General features: G+C 37.6%; 1 protein-coding gene across 2 annotated transcripts in view; it reads left to right on the top strand.

The window, feature by feature from the left end:
- The window catches only part of lrp1ba (low density lipoprotein receptor-related protein 1Ba), a 274,722-nt gene that overhangs the window by 78,474 nt on the left and 173,997 nt on the right, over window positions 1-22,251 (top strand). For both annotated transcript variants that reach the window (XM_077226234.1, XM_077226236.1), the window contains exons 10-18: window positions 868-1,011; window positions 3,294-3,530; window positions 3,945-4,125; window positions 6,415-6,634; window positions 6,742-6,931; window positions 10,101-10,229; window positions 12,593-12,733; window positions 16,638-16,763; window positions 21,017-21,133. In XM_077226234.1, coding sequence (XP_077082349.1) covers window positions 868-1,011; window positions 3,294-3,530; window positions 3,945-4,125; window positions 6,415-6,634; window positions 6,742-6,931; window positions 10,101-10,229; window positions 12,593-12,733; window positions 16,638-16,763; window positions 21,017-21,133 — 1,485 coding nt within the window. The remainder of the gene's footprint in view (window positions 1-867; window positions 1,012-3,293; window positions 3,531-3,944; window positions 4,126-6,414; window positions 6,635-6,741; window positions 6,932-10,100; window positions 10,230-12,592; window positions 12,734-16,637; window positions 16,764-21,016; window positions 21,134-22,251) is intronic.

Genomic DNA, 22,251 nt, shown 5'->3' with positions numbered 1-22,251 from the left:
TGAAAAACAAGAGCATAGTTAATTTGTGTAAAATGTTATGTCCGTTGTTTGCGGACAATCAATAAATACGTTTGACAAATTATTACAACGTGACCATGATTTTGTAAAACGAGTGAACAAATTATTACATTGTGCACCTGATTTAGTAAAACAAGGGAACAAATTATTATATCATGCGCACGATTTACTTACAATGAGAGATTTTTTTTTTTTTAAACTTGGTGACGTATTAGGGGCTGTTTAGACAGCACTGTTTTCAACTAAAAACGGAAAAAAAATGTTTGCGTTCATATATGCGTATTCATTTACTCGACAACATCGTTTTGGGGGCCTGAAAAAGATGAAAACGGGTTTCAAAGTGCAAGTTTTTGAAAACGATACTGTTATCATCTCTGTGTAAACTACAAAAAACGTGAATTTGTGAAAACGTCATGCGCATTATGTGTTCAGTCGCGTAGTGTTTCTTTACAAAGGGACATTGCAAACTTCTGGCCTAGCATAAATAAATCAGCGTTTTTAGTCGTTTTTTGCGGATCAGTGTGAACAGGTATCGTTTTGACAATGTTGTCGTCTGTACATGAATAATGCAAAGGAAAACATTGTGTTATGTAAACGTGCCCATAGTAAGTCGTCGGAACAAATTGTTATTCGTGGTCACAACATACATATTTTGAATTTGTGTCAAAAATATCGTAGAGTGTAATCTTTGACACAAACCAATGGAAAGTGTTTTCTTCTCCCTCTTTCCCATATACACAATTAGTTGCCTTTTAATATTTCGCATTTAGCATTTAGTATGTAGCATATGTGTGGTCCCTGATATTTCGCGATGCTCGCTCCTTGATGCTGACCTTTCTCTTTCTCCAGTCAGGACTCACTCATGCAGCCCTGATCCACACGGACGGAAAGGTGGATGCTCGCATATCTGTCTCCTGAGCCACAATTACAAATCACGCGTATGCCGCTGCCGGACTGGCCACGTCCTTGCCAGCGACGGGAAGTCCTGCAAAAGTGAGGGTCGCAAAATGCCAATTTCTCTTTCCTCTCTCCTCCTTTTGTAGCTCCTAGGTGTCTGATTAGCATCTTGGAGACGGGTTTCTCATGTAAATGGATTTAGGGGTATTCCCAAAGGAAAGGGTGCTGCTATCTGAAGCCATATATCAGACAGATGGCCCTTGTGGGTTTGTCGAAATGGAAATTTATGACCAAATTTATAGAGGGCCAAGACGCTGAAGAATGGACACGTTACTGTGATTAATAGCGCACGTTCAGCACATTAAGGAGGAATACATGGGAAATTGATATGTTTTGTCTCTTGGCATCAGGATCATTGACTATCAGAGAATATATGTGTGTTTTTGGCTGTGTACGGCTAAAGTTTCTCCCGAACTTCAGATGGCAGACCACTTTAACAGTAAAACAAAAATTGCAAATGATTTAGCACCTTAAATATATTACCTACAGTTTTAACGTAGTGTACGAATAACGATGCACTCAGTGATGAAAATCCAAAAATATCGTAAATTTGCTTGGTTTTCTATATCAGTCAAACAATTTTATATCCAAAATGGTCTAATTAGAATTCATAATAATGCGTTGTCGCATTTTAATGGTTTTGGACAGAATTGTACTGAAATTATACTACTAGAATCAGTTATTCAGGAAGCAAGAGCAGAATGAATTTCTCTGTAATACTTTTTCGCCTACCTTTTTATATGCAACAATTTATGTACAATTTGGTTTGCAAACAATTTAGCAATATTTTCTGCCCATGTTCCATGAATGAGGCCCAACATAGATGACTCAAACTAAGAAACTATGTGTGTTTTCAATTTCAATTTCAAATTTTTTTTTGTGTAAAATCTGCAATATCTTAATTTATTCATGCTATGGAAGCCCACTCCACTTCAGAGCAAAAAAATAAAAGTAATTGTATGGTAAAGTTTAAAATGAGAAAAGCCGTCAAGTACTAAACCTAACCTTAAACCTAAAGTTCAATCCCTTACCTAAACCCTTAAACCTAACCATGATTATAACTTGAAAAACAATTTGAACAAGCCAGATTCTTTATCTGACAATTTCGTAAGCTTGTACAAATTATTACGAGAGTGTGTCACCAGGTGACTTTCCACATTTATATCCATTGATATTATTCATAACTGTGATGTGTCACCCAGATTGCAGCAATCATATAATACTCAACTGATGTGCATCAAATGCAGGTGTGTATCGGCTATTGTATAGTGGCTTTGAATGTAGCTCATCCAATTGAGTGTTTTGTTTTTATCTCAAGTGTTATAATGTGATGCTGTTTTCACTGCTGATTCCAAACTCGTCATTCATTCGCTATTAATGAGTTGAAGTACCATTCATTTGTAAATTATTTAATTCACTGGATTATGCAAGAACATGCATTGCGACATGGTTATTTAAAGTACTGTAGTTCACCCAAAACTGAAATTTCTGTCTGTCATACCTGGGGGGCATTAATAACATTGTGCTTCATTGATTCTCGCGTCTCATGACCGAATTGCATGCAATGAAACCTCTGCCATATTTGTTTTGAAAACTGCAGAATGGTTGCTTTTGATTCGAGAGTCAATAACAGCTCAAATTTTTGTACGTTCTTCACACAAAGGAATCATTTGGCTTCAGTCCCGTTCAAAGTACAAACGCAATTGTTCTTGCTGGGTTCCTCTATCCCTTCATCCAACTTTCTTTGTCTCCCTGGATCTCACTGCCAGACCTAATAATAATTGCAATCATCATGTTTGCACCATTTCAGCTCGTAAATAATGCATTTCGAAAACATTGTGCTTCACACACGTGTCCCTCATTTTACTGCCCCCACTTAGGAACCTATTTGTCCCCGGTTACTTTTACACACACATACACACGCACACACACACACACACGCACACACACACACACACACACACACACACACACACACACACACACACACACACACACACACACACACACACACACACACACACACACACACACACACACACACACACACACAATTACAAACACAACTGTTATGTACCAAAAGATGATTGATTCGATAGAACTGAATCAGTGGAACTAATTCTGGTTTTAATTAAGCTAATGTAATTAGCTTGAGCCTCTCGCTTTGGATACATTTTTGTCAAAGGCTTTAATTTGCAGAACTGAATTGAAAACGGAGGCTAATTATGTCAATTAATTAAGCTCTGACAGTACTGTGGCAGAAGGCTTATTACGTTCCGCCACTGCATTTGTTTACTTGGGTAATCGTGTCTTCTCAGAACCAAAGAACGAGCTGTTCCTGTTTTACGGAAAAGGACGACCCGGAGTTATCCGAGGTCTGGATGTGAATATCAAGTCTGGCGATGAACATTTGATTCAAATCGAAGGGCTTGTGAGTCCCAGAGCGTTGGACTTCCATGCAGAGAGTGGCTACATCTACTTTGCCGACACCACAAGCTTCCTAATCGGACGTCAGAAGACTGATGGAACTGCTCGGGAAACAATCCTTAAGGACGGTATGTTTATCGTTCATGACTGACCCTATGCTTTATTCTGAGAGATTAATGTTTGCTTTTGTGTAAGTCTGTTGAGCCTTACTGCAGTTTTATTGTGGAAAAAGCAGTTAAATATTCCCTAACAAACTAATTTTCGCTCTGGCTCTGTAATGAATCATCTGTGCAACCATGCGGCATTGTACGGTAGAAGCAGGCCACCTGCACTTGAGCGCTTCTGTTGCCGATGTTTTCCAAATGGGATGTTATTCATCATACATTTTGTGCAATTCAGTTGTCGGGGAAGTTCGCTGGTCGATACTGCATAATTCCACTTGGAAGAATTAGAGGAGGACAGTGATTAATTGAGCTGTCTTTGATGTTATCAAGCAAAAAGAACAACATTTTCTCAATTTATTTCTGCTTCTCTTTCTCCAGAGCTGGATAATGTTGAGGGTATTTCGGTGGACTGGATCGGTAACAACCTGTTCTGGACAAATGACGGTTATAGAAAGACCATCAACGTGGCCGGGCTGGAACGGCCCTCTCAGACCAGGAGAACGCTTTTAGAAGGCAATATGTCTCATCCCAGAGCCATTGTTGTGGATCCTCTAAATGGGTAAGCCCATGATACCTTTCCTGCTTACAGCAGCATTTAAAAGCTTCTTCTGCTGGGATTTCAGTCTGCTAAAGCCTTGGACAAAATCCAGCCATTTAGAGTGCACCGGGGGGCGGGGATGTTTGCCCTTTGCGCTTAGAGATTTCATCAAGATATTTCAATAACCGTGTTCTTTCTCTGTTTTCATTAGCAAAAAAGCCCTGAGCTGGTATCCGATAATAATACAAAAAACAACAACATGGTACTACTATATACCATGGCACTTTCTGGTGTCAACAACTTTGAAATGATGCCGAGTTAACAAACATACATTTATTCAATATTGTCATTCATTTAAATGAAAGAGAGGTAGTAGCATTGTGTGTACCAAGCGAGCTAATGCGAACATCCTTATTCAATGTCATTGCTTAGATGGAAAAGCTTAAAGGGAATATGGAGAGACCATGACTGCAAATTGCTGTCTGGGCAGAACGGTGAAGCCTGACTTAAGAGGTTTAAAAGTTTAAAGGCAGGTTCTGGTTTCTGCTTATATTTTAGTGACTTCTTTCCGTGTGCTGTACACTTGACATGTTTATCCTCGTAATGGTTTTTTGCATTGGGTAGTCTGTTTTTTAATAGCTTCGATGTCTTTGAATTTTACATCATTTGCAAAAAAGACTTGGAGTCTTTGGAATAATTCCGAGTAATCAGTTTTAATCTGCAATTGTGTTAATGGAATTTGGTTTAGAATTTCAAACAGTCCAAGTTTTTTTGAACTTTGGATCACCGCTTAAGCTTTAGCTACCGGTATGCTGAATATTCAATACCTATCCCAGCTTAATCTCTCCCCTTTCAAATCCCATTTCACTCTCTAAAAACTGTCCTTTCCATGTCCGTCCTTCTGTATCCCATGTACGCATGTCATTTCCTGTCTGTGCTAACATGATAAGATGGAGGATTAGCTGTTATGACTCTAGGTCCTGATCGCATTTGTTCTCCCTCTCCATCACCCGGACGATTTTCCTGTTCACAGCAGGTGCTGTCACTCAAAGCCCTGCCTCATGAGTTATTCAACAGGTCACTGAATATGAGTGGGGGAGTCGATTCCCTCTGTCATGTTATGTTAGGCTGCGTTCAAATGCACAAGGCCGTGCCACGGTGTTAAGTTTACGTGGTGAAATGTGAGAGGTTTGAACTTGGAAAAATAGGACCTTGTAAGAGTTGCAGAACAAAAAGTTTTGGCTCCCAAAGAATGAAGAAGTATTAATAACATTGAATTGTTAGAGCCTGTTTTTTAGGTTTTTAGGTGGTTTAAGTGAGGACATTGTCCTCAATACTTTTGAAGGATGTTTTTGACCTGTCTTCTAGAAGGCATCTTTGAGCAAACCCAGCTTAAGATCATAGCTGTGTTTTGGAACATGGTATTTGGTTATTGAATTTAGTATGAATATGTTACCCTTAAGGTTAAGGTTAAGCTGGTTTGCTCCAAAACAATGACAACAATTGCATTTAGAAGAATAGATATAAGCATTCAAAATGTAAAGTCTCTGACTTTCACCAATATTGATCAATGATATTGATGACATCACTCTGTACTTTAGCTTCTCATTAGATTTTCTGTCCTGCCCCCCCACACTTTAAATAGTAGGATTCACCTAGCTATTGTAAAAAAAATCGATTCACCTAGCTATTGCAATTTATTTTTATTTTTTTTACAATTCTATAATCAATTTTTTTTATTACAAAATCATATTAATTCAAATTCAATTGCTTTATTTTTGTCCTTGCTTGTAGAGGAGGTTGAAATAAGTTAGCCCCTTTCATTCCAACAGAGGACAAAGTGTCGTTATCTATGTGTGTTGAGTGATGTAATAACCCAAGTGGACACGTGGAAGAGACTGAAAGCTCTGAAAAGCCCTCACGCTACTCATATGCTGAGAGAGAGATATGACAATAGAGCTGCATGATTCATCTTTAAAAGACAGTGATCTGGATTCAAACACCCACCCAATCTTTCAATTCGTCTGTCTATTAAACTTCGACAAAATCATATCGCAACATTCAAAGCTGTGTTGGCGCTGCCGCTGACCTGGAGAGAGTTGTCATGAAACAGCTTCAGTAATCGAATGTTTCCCTGCAATATAGTATGCTAAAAAAAGCTACTCTGAAGTTTTTGGGTTTGGTTTCTGGCATTCATTACATCCACATTAAACTGTCCAGAGCAGCATGGAAATTGATGCCGGTCTAAGTTGGTCCTGTTCAGCAGGGTTTCATGACCTTAAATATGTATTTTCTCACTGGGTTCCTTAGATGGATGTATTGGACAGATTGGGAGGAGGATGAGTTAATTGACAGCAGAGGACGAATAGAGAAGGCCTGGATGGATGGATCTCACCGCCAGATCTTCGTCACGTCCAACATGCTGTGGCCCAATGGCCTCACCCTGGACCATTCCTCCAGCATCATGTACTGGTGTGATGCCTACTTTGACCACATAGAGAAAATCTACCTCAACGGCAGCCACAGAACGGTTAGTAAATGAGTGAGTCAGTTCTTTAGTTCTCAGATACCTCCGTTCCACTCTATGTTCATCTCAGTGTTTCACTGTGACTCACAAACGTGTTCTACTTTACACAGGTGGTGTACAGCGGGAAAGAGTTGAATCACCCATTTGGGATTGCGCATTACCAGAATTACATATTCTGGACGGATTACATGAACGCCTCGATATTCCGTCTGGATTTGTCATCTAATGATGTTGCACTATTGCGGGCGGAAAGACCACCTCTCTTCGGGATTCAGGTTTATGACCCGCAGAGCCAGAAAGGTAAATATGAATATGTATGCTGTATGCTGTAATGAATTCTTGAAGTCTTGCCAAAGGCTGCAGTGATATAGAACTTTGCTTACTAGAGGCTCAAGGATTTAATCCTTCAAACTTCTGAGGGTTGGTCTGAGTCTTTATATATCACCATTCCATAGCTTTGCCCAGAGGCATACCCCTGTTTTGGCACACACTTGCTATACCGTACGATATATGGAAATGAAATATATCACGCCGCATGTGTTCACCTTTTAAACAGCTGAACACTCTAGAAACTAATGCCACACTGGCAAGTCCCTGAATTTGAATAAATGCTTTGCAACTGATATTCCCAGAGTAGGATACTTAATGGTAATTTTAACCTTAAGACTTCATGATCCAAGCATTTTTGGGGCCTGGATCAAATAAGCCTAACTTCTCTCATATTTTCAAGGCTAATTTGAAGGCATTTGCAGGACATTTGAATGATTTGTTCTTCTGAGGTTCTAGTTCCAGATCCCCCTTTGTCTCCACCGACAAGCAATTATTCAAAAGAACTGGGCAGCTTTTTTTGGCATCTACACACAGTGTAGTGATTTTTTTCTTTGTCGCTCTACCATGCTGTTTTTGTGTTGTAGTGTACACTGTGGAAAAAGGAGATATTTGACAACAATGACATATGTTCAGTCATTGTCAATCACCAGTAAGTTCTGAGATATTTTGCTAATAGGTGACTGTGCGTGAGAACTTTATTATGTCTGGTCTCTCTGTACTCTCTCAGTGAGCTTTTATTCGTTTTACCCATGCGCAGTAAGATGATTTTAGCATTTTCTGACATTTCTGTATAGACAAGAAATGCTTGAAAGCGGAGAGTGTATTCAAATTTACCCGGATTAATGTAGACTGATTTGCACCAGCTGATGATGACTTTTATTGCTCATGTTTTGTGTCATGTGAACATAGTACTTTATTTGGTGACTTAACTCGTTCTTGACTGAGTATGGCATTGATCAAAACTGACCTCCTAGTTATATGCGTCATCGGAGCTAGTAAGGTGACTGAGGGTGATGATGAATGTTTGTTTCTGTCTTCGACTTTTGCTGAAGGTTAATCGCTGTGACGGCTCCTGTAGAGTTACTCATATGTTGCCTCTGGTAGAGATACTAAATGTCATTCCTAATGACACCCAGCCAATGGCAGGCCAGAAATGGCCAAGCTATCTCGGGTACAGTATGAATGTAAATATATAAATCAGCATTGGCAATATAAATCAGGCTTAAATCGTTCTTAAACTTCAATGACCAAGCAGGGGAGTATTGATGACTGCTTTCTGTTTTAACAATATCTTCAAGTGCGCTATTTCCTTGCCAAACAAAGAGACTTATCCGCAAATGGGTCTCGGAAAGGGTATCCAAATGGGACTTTGTATGGGTAGTGCGAACATTTCCAAGGTGGTTGATGCTTGTGTAATGTATATTCTTTTATTCTTAACAAGCAGCTTTAAAATCATGTTTACACTACTGATTTTGTCCAGATGTTCTGTGCACCATTGCGGCACCTGTGAACTCAACTGTGCTGAATATATAATAACCTGGCAGAGCATTTAGCGGAAATTATGGGGCCTTGTTTATAAAAATAGCTAAAATCCAAACTTTACTAACCATGTCTGGCTAGTACCAGTCTTTGTACAACATCTGTATGTATTTTAGATATGATAATTAGCATGAACTCAATAACTCTTCCTTGAGATGTCACTGAATATATATGGTACATGTTGACTTAGCATATCAATGCTGCTAAGTGCATGTTTCAAGCATATGGGGAAAGCAAATGGGATAATGTTTGCTATTTATCATTTTACGAGCTTCACTAAGCTCTGTTCAGGAGTTGAGTTAGAGTTGTTGTCACGTTATGCTACATTAATTCGCTACGACTCATTCTTTTGCCTCACTTGACAATTGAGAGTGACTTGGGTATCATTTGCTCAGAACTGTTATTCTATAAAATGGTCAGTGGTTTCAGATTAAAATCTCATTTTCACATAAAATGTTTATCGTTGACCTGAGAAAATGATATAGATGTCTGAACGGTTTCGCCTTTTACTGTAGCCAAAAAAGACCTTTTCATACCTACTGTCCATTATAATATGGTGCATCGTGATATTTTGGCAACTAAAGTTAAAAGCACTGTGTTCAATTAACGTAATCTGTTTAATCCACATTAATCTCTGGGGATGATTCAATGGACACATGGTCCATAGTGTCCAATTCATGTCATCTTCACTGGGAGTCTATGCCAGATATGCCTGTATCATTGATTTTAATGAAGAAAGATCAATGTCCATTAGACAAGAAGCTCTGAGCATGTCGTTTTATGTCCCTTCTGGATTCTGTGCTTAACTGGGAGTGCTTTTCGCTTTGGAAAAAGCATTTGATAGTTCATTCGGAGTGCTTGGACACGGAGTTAGTTGAAGTCGATGGTAACAAGCACTCACTATCTTGTTTCTTGCGAACTTGTGTAGAGTAATAAAACGCTACAAAAAATATTATGCTGCACAGTACTATAACTGAGCCGAGCCAATGTGAAATAACTTCGTTCAGAAGGTTCAAATAGAATAATCAGGTTACTGCGTGTTAATTGGTATGGCACCACCCTATCTCTCAGATTTGTTGCAGATATACTCACCATCAAGATCACTTAGGTCTTCAGACCAGAAACTCTTAACTGTCCTAAAGTTTAGACGGAAATTTTGGGGTGATCGTTCTTTTTCTGTGTTGGCTCCGAAACTCTGGAATAGTTTGCCTTTGCATATTAGAACTGCCTCAACATTGGTATCTTTTAAATCTCTTTTAAAAAACTCATCTTTTTTCTCTGGCTTTTCTGTCTAACTCTAACTGCTGATATGTTGGTAGCTTGTTTGCTTGGTGAGAGCTGTTAGATATATGTATTACACTGTATAAATGTTTTGTACATTTCGCTTGTTGCATGTTTCTACAAATTGTTCAGCACATTGGTCAACTACCCGTTGTTTTAATTGTGCTTTATAAATAAATTACCTTACCTTACCTTGCCTTACCTAATTTTGTCCTGTAAAGTAGCTGCTTTGGAATACGGAAAGAATAGCTTATTTGACATCTTCACCTGTGTATAATGTCTTCATATCTGCATTTATCTTTCTTTGGTTTTCGCGCAGGTAATAATCAATGTTCTGTGAATCACGGTGACTGCAGCCCCTCGGCTCTGTGCCTCGCCACGCCTGCAGGACGTGTGTGTGCCTGCACAGATGGTCAACATCTGGAGAAAGATAACATCACCTGTTCATGTAAGATTCCGTTAGTCTTTGGGGGAAAAGTTATCATTAACCAGGCACAATGTGATATATGAACAATCATTTGCATAATATGAGAAACAGAAATATTACTGGCCACTGAAATATTGTTTGGTTCGAGCTGATGTAATTGATTCTTATTCTGAGATTTACATTTTGCCATTGAGTATGTGGTAGAACAGAATATGCAGATTTTGTTGGCACCCACAGACTAGTCAATAATGGTGGCGTTTGTGGGAAATATGACTGCAGATCAGATATGTTTTTTAAGCTGAATATGCCCATTGATTTCCAATTCCAGTGGGGGAAGTAAATGCCTCGGCTCAACCTGCGGTTTGGCTGCAGCCGTCTTTGTGTTTGTGTTTGCGTGTGGTTTGGCTTTAAATCCATTGTAAACTTGTGTGGATTCAATATGCTGCATACATCACGTCCTGTTTTGCTAATTTGTTTTATGTGTCACAGTGGATGTGTGCCTGCCAGGTTTAAACATAATTCACAACTGAATAATTAGACAATGTAAGTCTACATTTAAGTACTGAGTAATATTAACAACATGTGCTTATTAGTTATAGTTAGGAATGGGGTTTGATTTAGTTACATGTAATGTACTTTCACTAATACAGTAAGTATATGTAACAAGGACACTGCAGGGCTCAACGCTAAGGATTTTTTTCTACTGGGCCGTTCGGGCCCCAAACACAAAAAACTAATAAATAAATGAAATAAAATGGGCTTAGTTATTGTATTAGTTGTTTTTGATCCATGTCAGCTTACTAGGTTATGACACCAAAAGCTACTAGCCTAACAAATAAATATTAAATATTGTTTAAGACAGTCAGTATTAAAATAAGAACAAATTATAAAGTGTATTATGCGCAAAAATTTGTTAAAATCACATTACATTCTAACATTGTAACATTACAATTTAAAAACAAAAATAACGATTTTATTTTTAAATTCACTAAACTAAAAATTTAAATATATATACAAACAAAAGCAGTGACTAATTAACCTACATTTGATTGTCTACCCCATTACAATAGTCACTTTACAGTTACTGCTATCATAAAAATACACTTACTTGTAGGTTTAAAATTCTATTCTATTCTAAATATGGCACATATATTGTTCAACAAAAAATATTTTAGCAATATGTAGGAATATTTTAGAATTATTGCGCTCTAACTCTATTGCGCCCCGTCTGTTTTTCGTGCATGTGCGCGGCGGCGCTCGTTCATGGAAATCTGTGGAGTTTGGAGGAAATTCACTCCTGACCGCAAAATGGAAATATTTGCACGAGTTTCTAACATTTACAGATGAAGAATATACCTTTGAAATGTAGGTTATGCACTGTGGAAAGCACATCTCAACATCTCAAAGACATTACACAGCAGCGCAAGTATATCGGTCAGTAGGTTACATACATCTGTCAGAGCATCTGATGGGGCAAACCGCTTTAGGGGCAATTCACATATCGCGTCTGAAAAGTCAGACGGCATTCTGAAAAGTTGAGATTCTTTCTTCTCGCTGCCTACATTCAAAATAACGAACTTGAGTGCGCAAAATATGCGATATGTGAACGGCCGCTAAAGGTCCTTGCACACTAAAGGCCCTTGCACACTGAGTTCGAAATTTGCATATGCGTTTTTCATATTCCTGATTCGGTGGCTCTGAATTGTCAAAACACCATTCAAATGCTTGTTACGGATGCAAAAAACGCAGAAAATCAAACCCGATCCGAATTTATTTATGACGGACGAAGTTTCGTAGGCAGTGTGTAAATGTGATTGACATAACGTGAGGTCGTATTTATTTATCACGCTTAGGATTATTACACATCGCGCGAGTACCAATCTGAGAGACGCGGGTACTTTAGCTGTTGCACTCTTTATGGGGTAAATACTAAACAAACAAAAAAACCTTTTTTCACTCGTTGTTATGCTGATAATGTCATTTGCAAATAATTTTTGTATTTAATTAGAAATTAGAAAATTAAACAGAAGCATTTTAATATGTGTGTACAGTATATAAAAACAAGAATAATAGACTACAGCAGTTATGAATTATAAAATATACACTTGAGTATACTTAAACTACATTCAAATTGCAATTTTGTTAACATCATCCATTTTAAAACCTCACAATAAAATTTTTAAATGTGTTCTCAACCCCGGTGTGTGTGTGTGTGTGTGTGTGTGTGTGTGTGTGTGTGTGTGTGTGTGTGTGTGTGTGTGTGTGTGTGTGTGTGTGTGTGTGTGTGTGTGTGTGTGTGTGTGTGTGTGTGTGTGTGTGTGTGAGAGAGAGACACATAGAGTGTGCGTGTTCTTTCTCTAACATCTTGTTCCTGCCCTTTACAGCCCCATCAGAGGTCACTAACACAAAACGCTGCGGCCCAGCGGAGTTTCAGTGCCAGAACCAGCGTTGCATTCAGCTCTCGTGGAAGTGTGATGGGGATGATGACTGCTCCGACGGCAGCGATGAAGATCCGCTCCTCTGCTGTAGGTCTTCTCTCATTATTGTATTCTAACCACGTACAAACTGTGTCAACAATGGGGAGTGTGCAATACTAAACATTTCTTGTATGCAAATTATTGTCATATCGCCTCACTGTTTGCACATACAATTATCATACAATTATCATATTTGATACATCAGGCTTTTATGGCTCATATATTATGATATAGGAGAATAATGGAGCTCATATTCGAGGAGAAAAAAAAAATACTTTTTTTATTTTTTATTCACAGGCCCAAACTGAGCAAAAATTTACAATTGGTGTAATTTGGTGATGTAGCAGATATTAATATGACCAAGAAGTAAGATTAAATTCTGATTGTTTGTAATGTAAATCAATGAGATCTTTCTATCAATATAGCTGACTACTTAAATGCATATTAATATCAGTTGTCACTCTATATTTCCCAACAAAATGCCTTAATGAGATGATATTTAAATGCTTTTTAATCACTTTATGATCAAAGTTCTGCAGTTTTAAATGTGGGGTGCAAAACGTATAATGCAGTATTACATACTGTATATTGATTAGCGATTGTGTTTCCACTGTCGGGCCAAAAGTGGGCATGCTAGTGCTTGCCAGGGCCTGTAGCGTTTCCACGGTCACTTCTGGGGCTTGATCGGGCCTCGCCGGGGGTTCCTCAAGGCCAACAGTCAAGGTTTGTTGGCCCGACGAATACCTTGGTCCAAAGCGGGCCAGCTCAGGCTTCAGGAGTACTTTTGAACAGAGGTGGAGTTTACCAGAGGCGGATGATTCCATTTACCAGCTAACATCAGCATTAAAGACTTTTAAAATAATTTTAGCTCAAAACTCACTTTCAGATGGCAGCGAGTGTTTGAAGTAACTTCTGTTTATGATCCGATGTGGATTCTGATCAACGTGTAAGGCAGAAATATTTATAATACTATACGCGCTAACCATTACCATAGTAAACTTGGTAAATATGACCGCTTGAAGAAATCAGACAAATCATATAAATCATATAGGCTATCACAATCGTGTATTTATTTGATCGTTCAGTACGTCTCGTCTCTTTATATCGACTGTCTGATATCCATATTTAGATCTGCATATGTCATAAAAAATAAGCAACTCTGGTTTTACGGGAGCTTCCTCTGTTTTTCTGACTGAAAATATAAGCTCCTCAGGTTGTATTTTTGGTGGCATTTTTGTAAAAATGATCATTCTTTCTACAACCCCAAATCAGAAAAAGTTGGGACATTTTGTAAAATGCAATAACATCAAGAATCTGTGATTTGTTTATTCTATTTAAACTTTTATTAGCTGACAAAAGTACAAATAAACGTTTTCCAATGTTTTCACTGACCAACATAGTTGTATTTCGTAAATATGAACAAATTTTGATTTTGATGGTTGCAACACACCCCAAAAAAGTTGGGACAGAGACCAAATAAAAGTGAAAAGATTATCCAAATTAGATTATTAGTTTCAAACTATTTTGAAACAGTCCACAATGAGCAAGTGAATTGGTAATAGTTGAGGACATCATGTTTGGGTGTAAAAGTGCTTCTTACTCTTTTTAAGCAAAGATGGGTCATGATCACTTTGTGCCAAATATCTTTGTGCCAAAATATCTTTACAATTAAAAAATCCCATTTCTCAATGCAAGATTGCAAAGAATTTATGCCTTTCATCATCTTCCATACATAATATTGTCACAAGATTCAGGGAATCCAGAGAAATCTCAGTCTGTGTTGGATAAGGCAGTAGACCTCTGTTGAATATGCGTGACCTTTGAGTCCTCAGATGGCATTGCACAAGATACCATCATGCTAATCCGTTAAATACAGACACATGTGCTCAGGAGTAATTTGGAAAACCGTTTTCACTGAACACAGTCTGACTCTGCATTAAGAAATGGCACTTGAATCTCTGTTACGAAAGGAGAAAGCTTCACATCAGTTCTATGTGGAGATGCCGGCAAGTTCTCTGGGCCTGAGCTCATCTCAGATGGTCTAGAAGAAAGTGGAAATGTGTGCTGTGGTCAGATGAGTCCATGTTTCAGCTTGTTTTTGGGAGAAAATGGACATCAAGTTCTCAGTCCCAAAGACGAAAGGGACCCACCAGACTTTCACCAGCGACAGGTGCAAAAGCAAACAAGTGTGCTGGTATTGAGGTGCATCATTGCAAACGGTATGGGTAACTTGCATTATTGTGAAGGTACCATTGACATGGAGGCATATATTTGGATTGTACAGAGACATAAACTGCCATCAAGATGACATCTTTCCTGGGAAGCAAGACAATGGCAGGCCTCATTCGGCACGTGCTACAACTGAGTGGTTTCTAGACACTCTGCACCATAGAAGGGATGTGCCTGCATGTTTACTGCAGTCCAGATATGTCTCTTATGGAAAATGTATGACCCATCATGAAAAGGAGAATCAGACAGTGATGACCACAGACTGTTGAGCGGCTGTCTTGTATCAGACAAGATTGCGCAAATATTCCACTAGCAAAACTCCAACAATTAGTATCCTCAACTCCCAAATGATTAAAAGTGTAATTAAAAGGAAAGTTGATATGACACAGTGGTAAACATGTCTCTGTCCCAACTTTTTTGCGGTGTGTTGCAGCCATCAAAATCAAAATTTGTTCATATTTACAAAATACAATTATGTTGGTCAGTGAAAACATTGGGAAACTTTTCTTTGTACTTTTGTCAGTTAAAAAAAACGTTAAAAAGAATGAACAAATAACAGATTCTTGATTGTATTGCATTTTACAAAAAATCCCAACTTTTTCTGATTTGGGGTTGTAAATTTGATAAAACTGTCTTGTGACTACAAATAAACAGAAACTGACAAGACTGAATAAGTAGACTGTGTCCTCGTGTCCTCTTTCTGTTGTGAAATAATGGGGAAACCACTTTATTTCTGTGGTAAAACATAGATTGTTTGGGTTTTAAATATTTAGTAAACAACAAAAATGTCAACAAATGTTCTCTTTTATCGCATTCGTTTTGTGAACCAGTGATTTCTTTCTGATTAGTTTTCTGATAAAACTGCCATTTGTTGGTGAAATGATGAGTTTGTGTGACGTTTACAGGAAGGTGTGTTAAGGTCAAGGACGGTGGAAACGCAGTGTGGTTTTGGGTTCGGTGCTACAGGGCTGAAGCTATTAGACCAGACCGGCCCATAGCTCGTACTGGGCCGACAGTGGAAAAGCGGCTAGTAAGAGATATACAAATAAACGTTCCTCAGAAGCACGATGTATCATAAACAGAGTTCGGGGTAATGCATTTCAAGTAACATGCATTACGTAATCAGAATACTTTTTTGATGTAACAGCTAATGCATTACTTTCCATAAAAAGTAACCAAATAACGTAATCAGTTACTTTTTAGGGAGTAACACAGTATTGTAACGCATTACTTTTAAAAGTAACTTTTCCCAGCACTGATCATATGTGTTACTTTTTCGTGGATAATCAAGTAAACCTAAGTTACTTCAGTTCAGTAAGTGTTCATCTTGAAATATTACTAACAATATAAAAGTTATTCTTACATTGACTATAGAAATCAGTAAAGAAACATGTTTCACAACCTGAAGCGGGACTATTTTAGAATTATACTAAAATGCCTAGTTAAAAATATGATCTATTTAGATATATATAATTCGATTTAAGAAATGATATACACCTCCAGCTACTTCGGAAAGAAAGGTCAAGTTGAGCACATTGCATCGTGGGATACAGTATGCCACATGGCGTGCTCAGTCTACATACTGCACAGTTTGACAAACGTAGCCTAGTATGTTAGTATACAATTCAGAAAAAAATCCAAAACATTTGGACACCCAGATGCTTTCAAATTAATTTGTGTTACCAATTGACAGGCCGTTTTTATTTTCTTTTTTTCTCCTCAGCTAATCGCAGCTGCCCAGTAGACCAATTTAAATGCTTGAACAACCGCTGTATCCCGAAGAGATGGTTGTGTGACGGCACCGACGACTGCGGCAGCAACGAGGATGAGTCCAACCGCACCTGCTCAGGTGAGTTTCACTCTGGAGCCCTGTCCTACATGAAGGGCACCGTATACACGCCCAACCAACCGAAACAACCTCGCCAACCGGCCCCACCGCTGGGAGACACATTGATCGCTGTAGGCGCCGCACACTCAAAGCTAGCGCCAATGGAGAATATGTTTTTTGAGAGGAGAGGAAAAGTCTTACATGACACCCCTGTATAATTTCCCGCCGGTACAGGCACACGTGTCACATGTTCCCTCCGGTCTGCGAGCGAAATGAAACTAGGTTCGCCCCCGTAATTCATCATGCACTTGGTGGGATTTACACATGACACACATCTGTTTCGGCCCAGTGAGCTTGAGTCCTCCGTGAGAGTTTCTGCATCTTGCGATGGGCCGGCGGTTGCGAATGACTGATTTGGTCAAGTTTACGCCTCCTGGAAGGGTCCAGCATCTAATTTACTTTTAGATTGAAATATCCTGCAGTCCAAATCTCTAGAAGACATCCCTGGTACAAGCCTCCGTGGGGGTGACATCAGGATAAATCCGTAATCCGAAACATCAATATCCCAGTAAAGATACTGTGTTTAAGCCACATTGTGTTGTCGGAGCTGTATTGCAACAGCAGATAAAAGGACTGGTGACAAATTTCACACATTTTGCCAACAGGCATCGGCCAATTTAATTTAGATAGCCTAGATACAAAGTTCTCCTTTGTGGGTAATACAATTTTCTAATCTAATCTTTAAAGGTAGAATTAGGAGAAAATCAATGACAAGTGTTTGGGAGAGTAGTAAAGTGGAAAGAAAATTTGTGCCAGCTTGTAATTTACAGTCGTCTTATCTGTTGAGGGAAAATCAAGGTTTTTGGCCTGAGTTCATTACTGCGGCTTTCAGACAGAAGTAAATGTTATGATTGAAAATAACAGAACATTTTATTTCAGGTTTCTATTGATTTAAATTATATGAAATTATATTTTACTCATTTAATTTTTTGTTTATATATATATATATATATATATATATATATATATATATATATATATATATATATATATATATATATATATATATATACACATGTATACATAAATGCTATATGCTTATATTATGCTTAATATTTCAAGGTAATAAAATTAAGATATATATATATATATATATATATATATAATCTTAATTTTCACAAATACTACATACAACTTAAATCTAGAAAAAAACAATTAAATTATGAAATCTATAAATATGTTGTGCTTATTCTATGCTTAATATTTGTATTATTATTATTATTATTATTATTATTATTATTATGCATGATATTTCCAGGTAATGAGATTGAGATGAAGAATAGAACATTTTAATATTGTTTATTCTTTTGTGGCGTTGTGGCCACATTCTAAACAAGATGCAACAAATCCTTTATCTTAAGAACTGCTAATTAGCATGCAACCAATTAGTTCCCAAACTTGTTGTCATATGAGTCTTAACAATAGTTTTCAAAATTATATATAAAAAAATGGTACATTGTAAATGCTAATTTTTCTTGATTATTTCTTGACTTGAACTCCATTCCTTCTTCAAAGGCGCCTTCAGTACAAGGTTGCATTCAAACCTGGAATTTCAAAATAGCATCTTATTAATCGTCTGCGAAGTGAAGGGGGGAAAAAACTTAACTCCTGCTGTAATTAAATTGCCTGGGATAGCAAGACTTATAGGCTGGAAGCAAGAAATAATAATAAATAAAATAGAAAGGTTTCACACATTTTGCACCCACTGAAGACAGTCACCTCAGTTAGATCATTAAGATCAATACTCTTTGGCAAGCTGAAGACTCCCAAGTTGACGCTCCGATGAAAACGTTCTCATTAGCAGGGTTCAAAACAAACCTACCGAAAAAAGTGAAATTTAGCGATTAAAATTGGTAGAAATGAGACCCAAAACAAACTCAGGCATAACTAAACCATGACCAACTAGCTTTTCTTGTCAACTGACACATCATTCATTCATATAACCATGTGCGTGTTTCATATTTTAATTTGTTACTATTTCTACAGCAAAATGCATAAAAAATCAGTAAACAACCAAACTTCTGGACTGTTACTCTGTCAGAATTAAAATCTGCACCTGTTCGGTTGTATGTTCCAGTTTGCGTCCATCTTTCAAAGCTTCATAAACAAGAACAACCTGACCTTCAAAGGTTCTTGAAACACCTGCAGTCCGTTTACAGCAACACCGGAACATTCTGGAAATCCAGGGACTCTTCTATTCCTGGTTTTCTATCACAGATGTTTGAGCTGCTCTTTTACATAGACTGTGAAAGTCCATCTCAAATCTCTGGAGTGTTTCACTTGCATTTGGAACTAAAAATAGATGTGTGTATAAATGTGTGCAAGTATAAAATGTGTTTAGGAATACTGGTGCAAATAAAGTCTAAAAACTTTACTTTATCATTTACTGAATGGGCAGCCTCAATTTTAAAATAAGAGTCCCGGTGCACATTTTTTATTTATTTATTTTTAATCTGGTTAGTGTTGGTATTTTGGTAACACAATAAAAGGTATCTGACATTTCATTTAACATAAACTCTTTTATACTTTTCTGTCTGGGCTTCCCTGTCAGATTTGCGCAAAACTTTTACGATATTTTCTAAATGTCGACAAAAAACTAATGCGAAATGTCAGCGTTTCCATTAACCGATGTTATGTGACTAAAACTTAATTTTTCCCTCTCGCGATAAGTCATTCCAAAAATCATGGCAACGGACGTTGGTAGGTTTATGTATATCTCGGCCACCATATACATTTTTCTAGTATCTGCACCACAATCTGTTTAATAACTAAATATTTACATAATTATTAAATAGAGTTTTTTTATCAGAATATATATATATATATATATATATATATATATATATATATATATATACAACTTTCATATTCTAATCCATTTAAACATTTTGCTTGTAAATGTCTCTTTGTATACCTTTTTTAAGGGACAAACACATTATTTGCGCCCTTAAAGTTTTTTATACGTTCCGAAATTTTTCAGTGTAAACTGTGTCAACCCCTAGATTTCCTTCTTTCTGTGACCATAAGTGATTCTGCCGGTGCGTTAACCATCTGCTAACTTGCTTATAGTGTCCTTTGTTGAATTTTGACCAAGGTTTGTTCAGATAAATGCCTCAAGGGCCACATAACTCAATCTGAGCATCCTTGATTCAAGTTTCCATGCTGCCCCCACTGTTAACAGATATCCATGATGAAAAACAGTTATAATGGCCTTCAAAAAAAGCCCACGGATCAATTATTTTTAAGTTCTTTTGTGAAGCCTTTTTTAAAGCTGTTTTAAATCACTATCAAAATACGCCCAGTGTGGTTGCAGCTACACGCTTGTCAGTCCTTGACATTCACATGTTTTTGCGAGCCCGTTCTCATCCTTTGGCGGCATATGTGACGCCATATGACAAAACGGCAAAATACTACGCACATGGCACCCTTTAGCGTGAATATAACACGCGAACCCAAGGCGTCATAAAGTTGACTGGCATCCTTTAGCGTGAATATGAGACGCAGACCCTACCCCACACCTAAACATACCCATCACAGTGCGTGTTATATTGACGATAAAGGGTGCCATGTGCGTAGTATTTCGCCGTTTTGTCATATGGCGTCACATATGACGCCAAAGGATGAGAATGCGTTAGTTTTTGCGTCTGAGTTTCAAAGTTTTCTCGCGGTTTAACGCTACAATAGAAAACTTCTGAGAGATCTTACCCGTTGGGTTCCATATTTACCAACTCCGTGTCTTCATAACACGGTTAATTCCAGTTCATAGACGCCAGGTGTTGATACAAAACACATTTTGAACACTGCACCTATTCAGGAAAGACACAAACTGTAATATTGGATGTCATGGACTTACGGGTTTATCTCTGAAGGCGATTACTCAATATTACGGCTCAGACTGGATACAGACCTGGAAAAGGTGAAAACAAATCCAGATGGTTTTCAAACATGGAAGAAAAAGACACTGTCCTGGGGTCCAGAAGTTTGAGTTCTCATAGAAAATCTAGGATGTATTTTAATTCATAGATCAAATGGGTATTAAAAACATTGTTTTATCTTTAAGTACTTTTTTAATGTTTAAGTAAGTTTAAGTAAAGGCTACAAGCTTTTATAACACTCTGATGACCTTATTTGGGTTTTATACAAGATACATAAATAGGATTAAATGAACATCCATTCAGGGTAGATTTAATATCCGTGTTTTATTCTTCCCACAGCCCAAACCTGCCAGCCAGGCCAGTTTCCCTGCGAGAATGGACGCTGCATCCCAGAGAACTGGCGCTGTGACCGTGATGATGACTGCGGGGATCAGTCGGATGAGTCTTCGTCATGTGGTGAGTCTTCCTCACGTGGAGCGCTTTGAAGTTCTTCCCTCTGTATTTCCATAATTTATCTTTGCCATCATAATTTTGCTGGGCTTTTTCATCATCAAGCCTCCTTATCCTTCAATTAACGGCTTTTTATCAAACCATATTACAGTATTTTATCTTATAATATGCTTTGAGCATGCTATTAATGGGTACTTGCATTGAAGCATGATATATGATATATCGAAAACCACATGAAGACTGAACACTTGCATTTGGTTTCTTAAGGGTTTTTTCAAAATGAGATTCTGCCTTTTGTGTTTTATGTACAGAGTTGAATTGAACATAACAATGATTTTACTAAATATGTCTTTGGTTGTTCATAAATGATGCCCACATTGTAGTTTTTCAAAACAGAAGAGGGGTTGTTTAAGGTCAGGTGCAGTTTTGAGTTGAGTTTTATCTGATAGCCCTAAGGCTTTTAACAACAATAGACATACTATTGAGAGCCCAGACAAAACGATGTCATAGATCTGAAGTGTTTGTTGTAGCATCTTCACATAAACAAAGAAAAAGGCCTGTTCTGTTTTCATATTTCCTCTGTTGTTGTCTCTTTGATATCTTTTGTTGTTTCATGTGCGGAGGTTTCACATTCCGTTCCCACCACACTGCTTTGATTTGTTTTAAATGTGAAGGTCATTTTGATGTTATTATGATAGAATCTGAAATGTGACCCTATTGGATAATTTTCTGCATTCTGAAATGAAAATGATCCAATGAGTGAGCAGAGTTATAAACTTTCTTTGTTGAGTGGCAGCCATTAGCAGTGTTGCCAAGTCTGTGTCTATCCCCCGTTTTGATCAGCTATTGGCTGGTTTTGTTGTGCAGGCCTGGCAACCCTGGCCATTAGACATGAACGGAGATTTTAGTTCATTCAACATGGTATCTCAAGCAATTTTCACTGTAAAATGTATCTCAGTGTGAAAATGTCCATATATACATATATATATATATATATATATATATATATATATATATATATATATATATATATATATACACATTTAATGCTAATGTCATTATTTTTTATTTTCAATATAATAAAGTTTTAGATGTTATCATCATTAAAAAATATATATTTATAC

Source organism: Siphateles boraxobius, unplaced genomic scaffold (genome assembly GCF_051911475.1).
Source record: "Siphateles boraxobius isolate OS27281-9 unplaced genomic scaffold, OSU_SipBor_1 13, whole genome shotgun sequence".
NCBI classification, from domain to species: Eukaryota; Metazoa; Chordata; class Actinopteri; order Cypriniformes; family Leuciscidae; genus Siphateles; species Siphateles boraxobius.
Note: the sequence above shows the minus strand (reverse complement) of the source record. Positions and strands in the feature narration are given on the sequence as shown.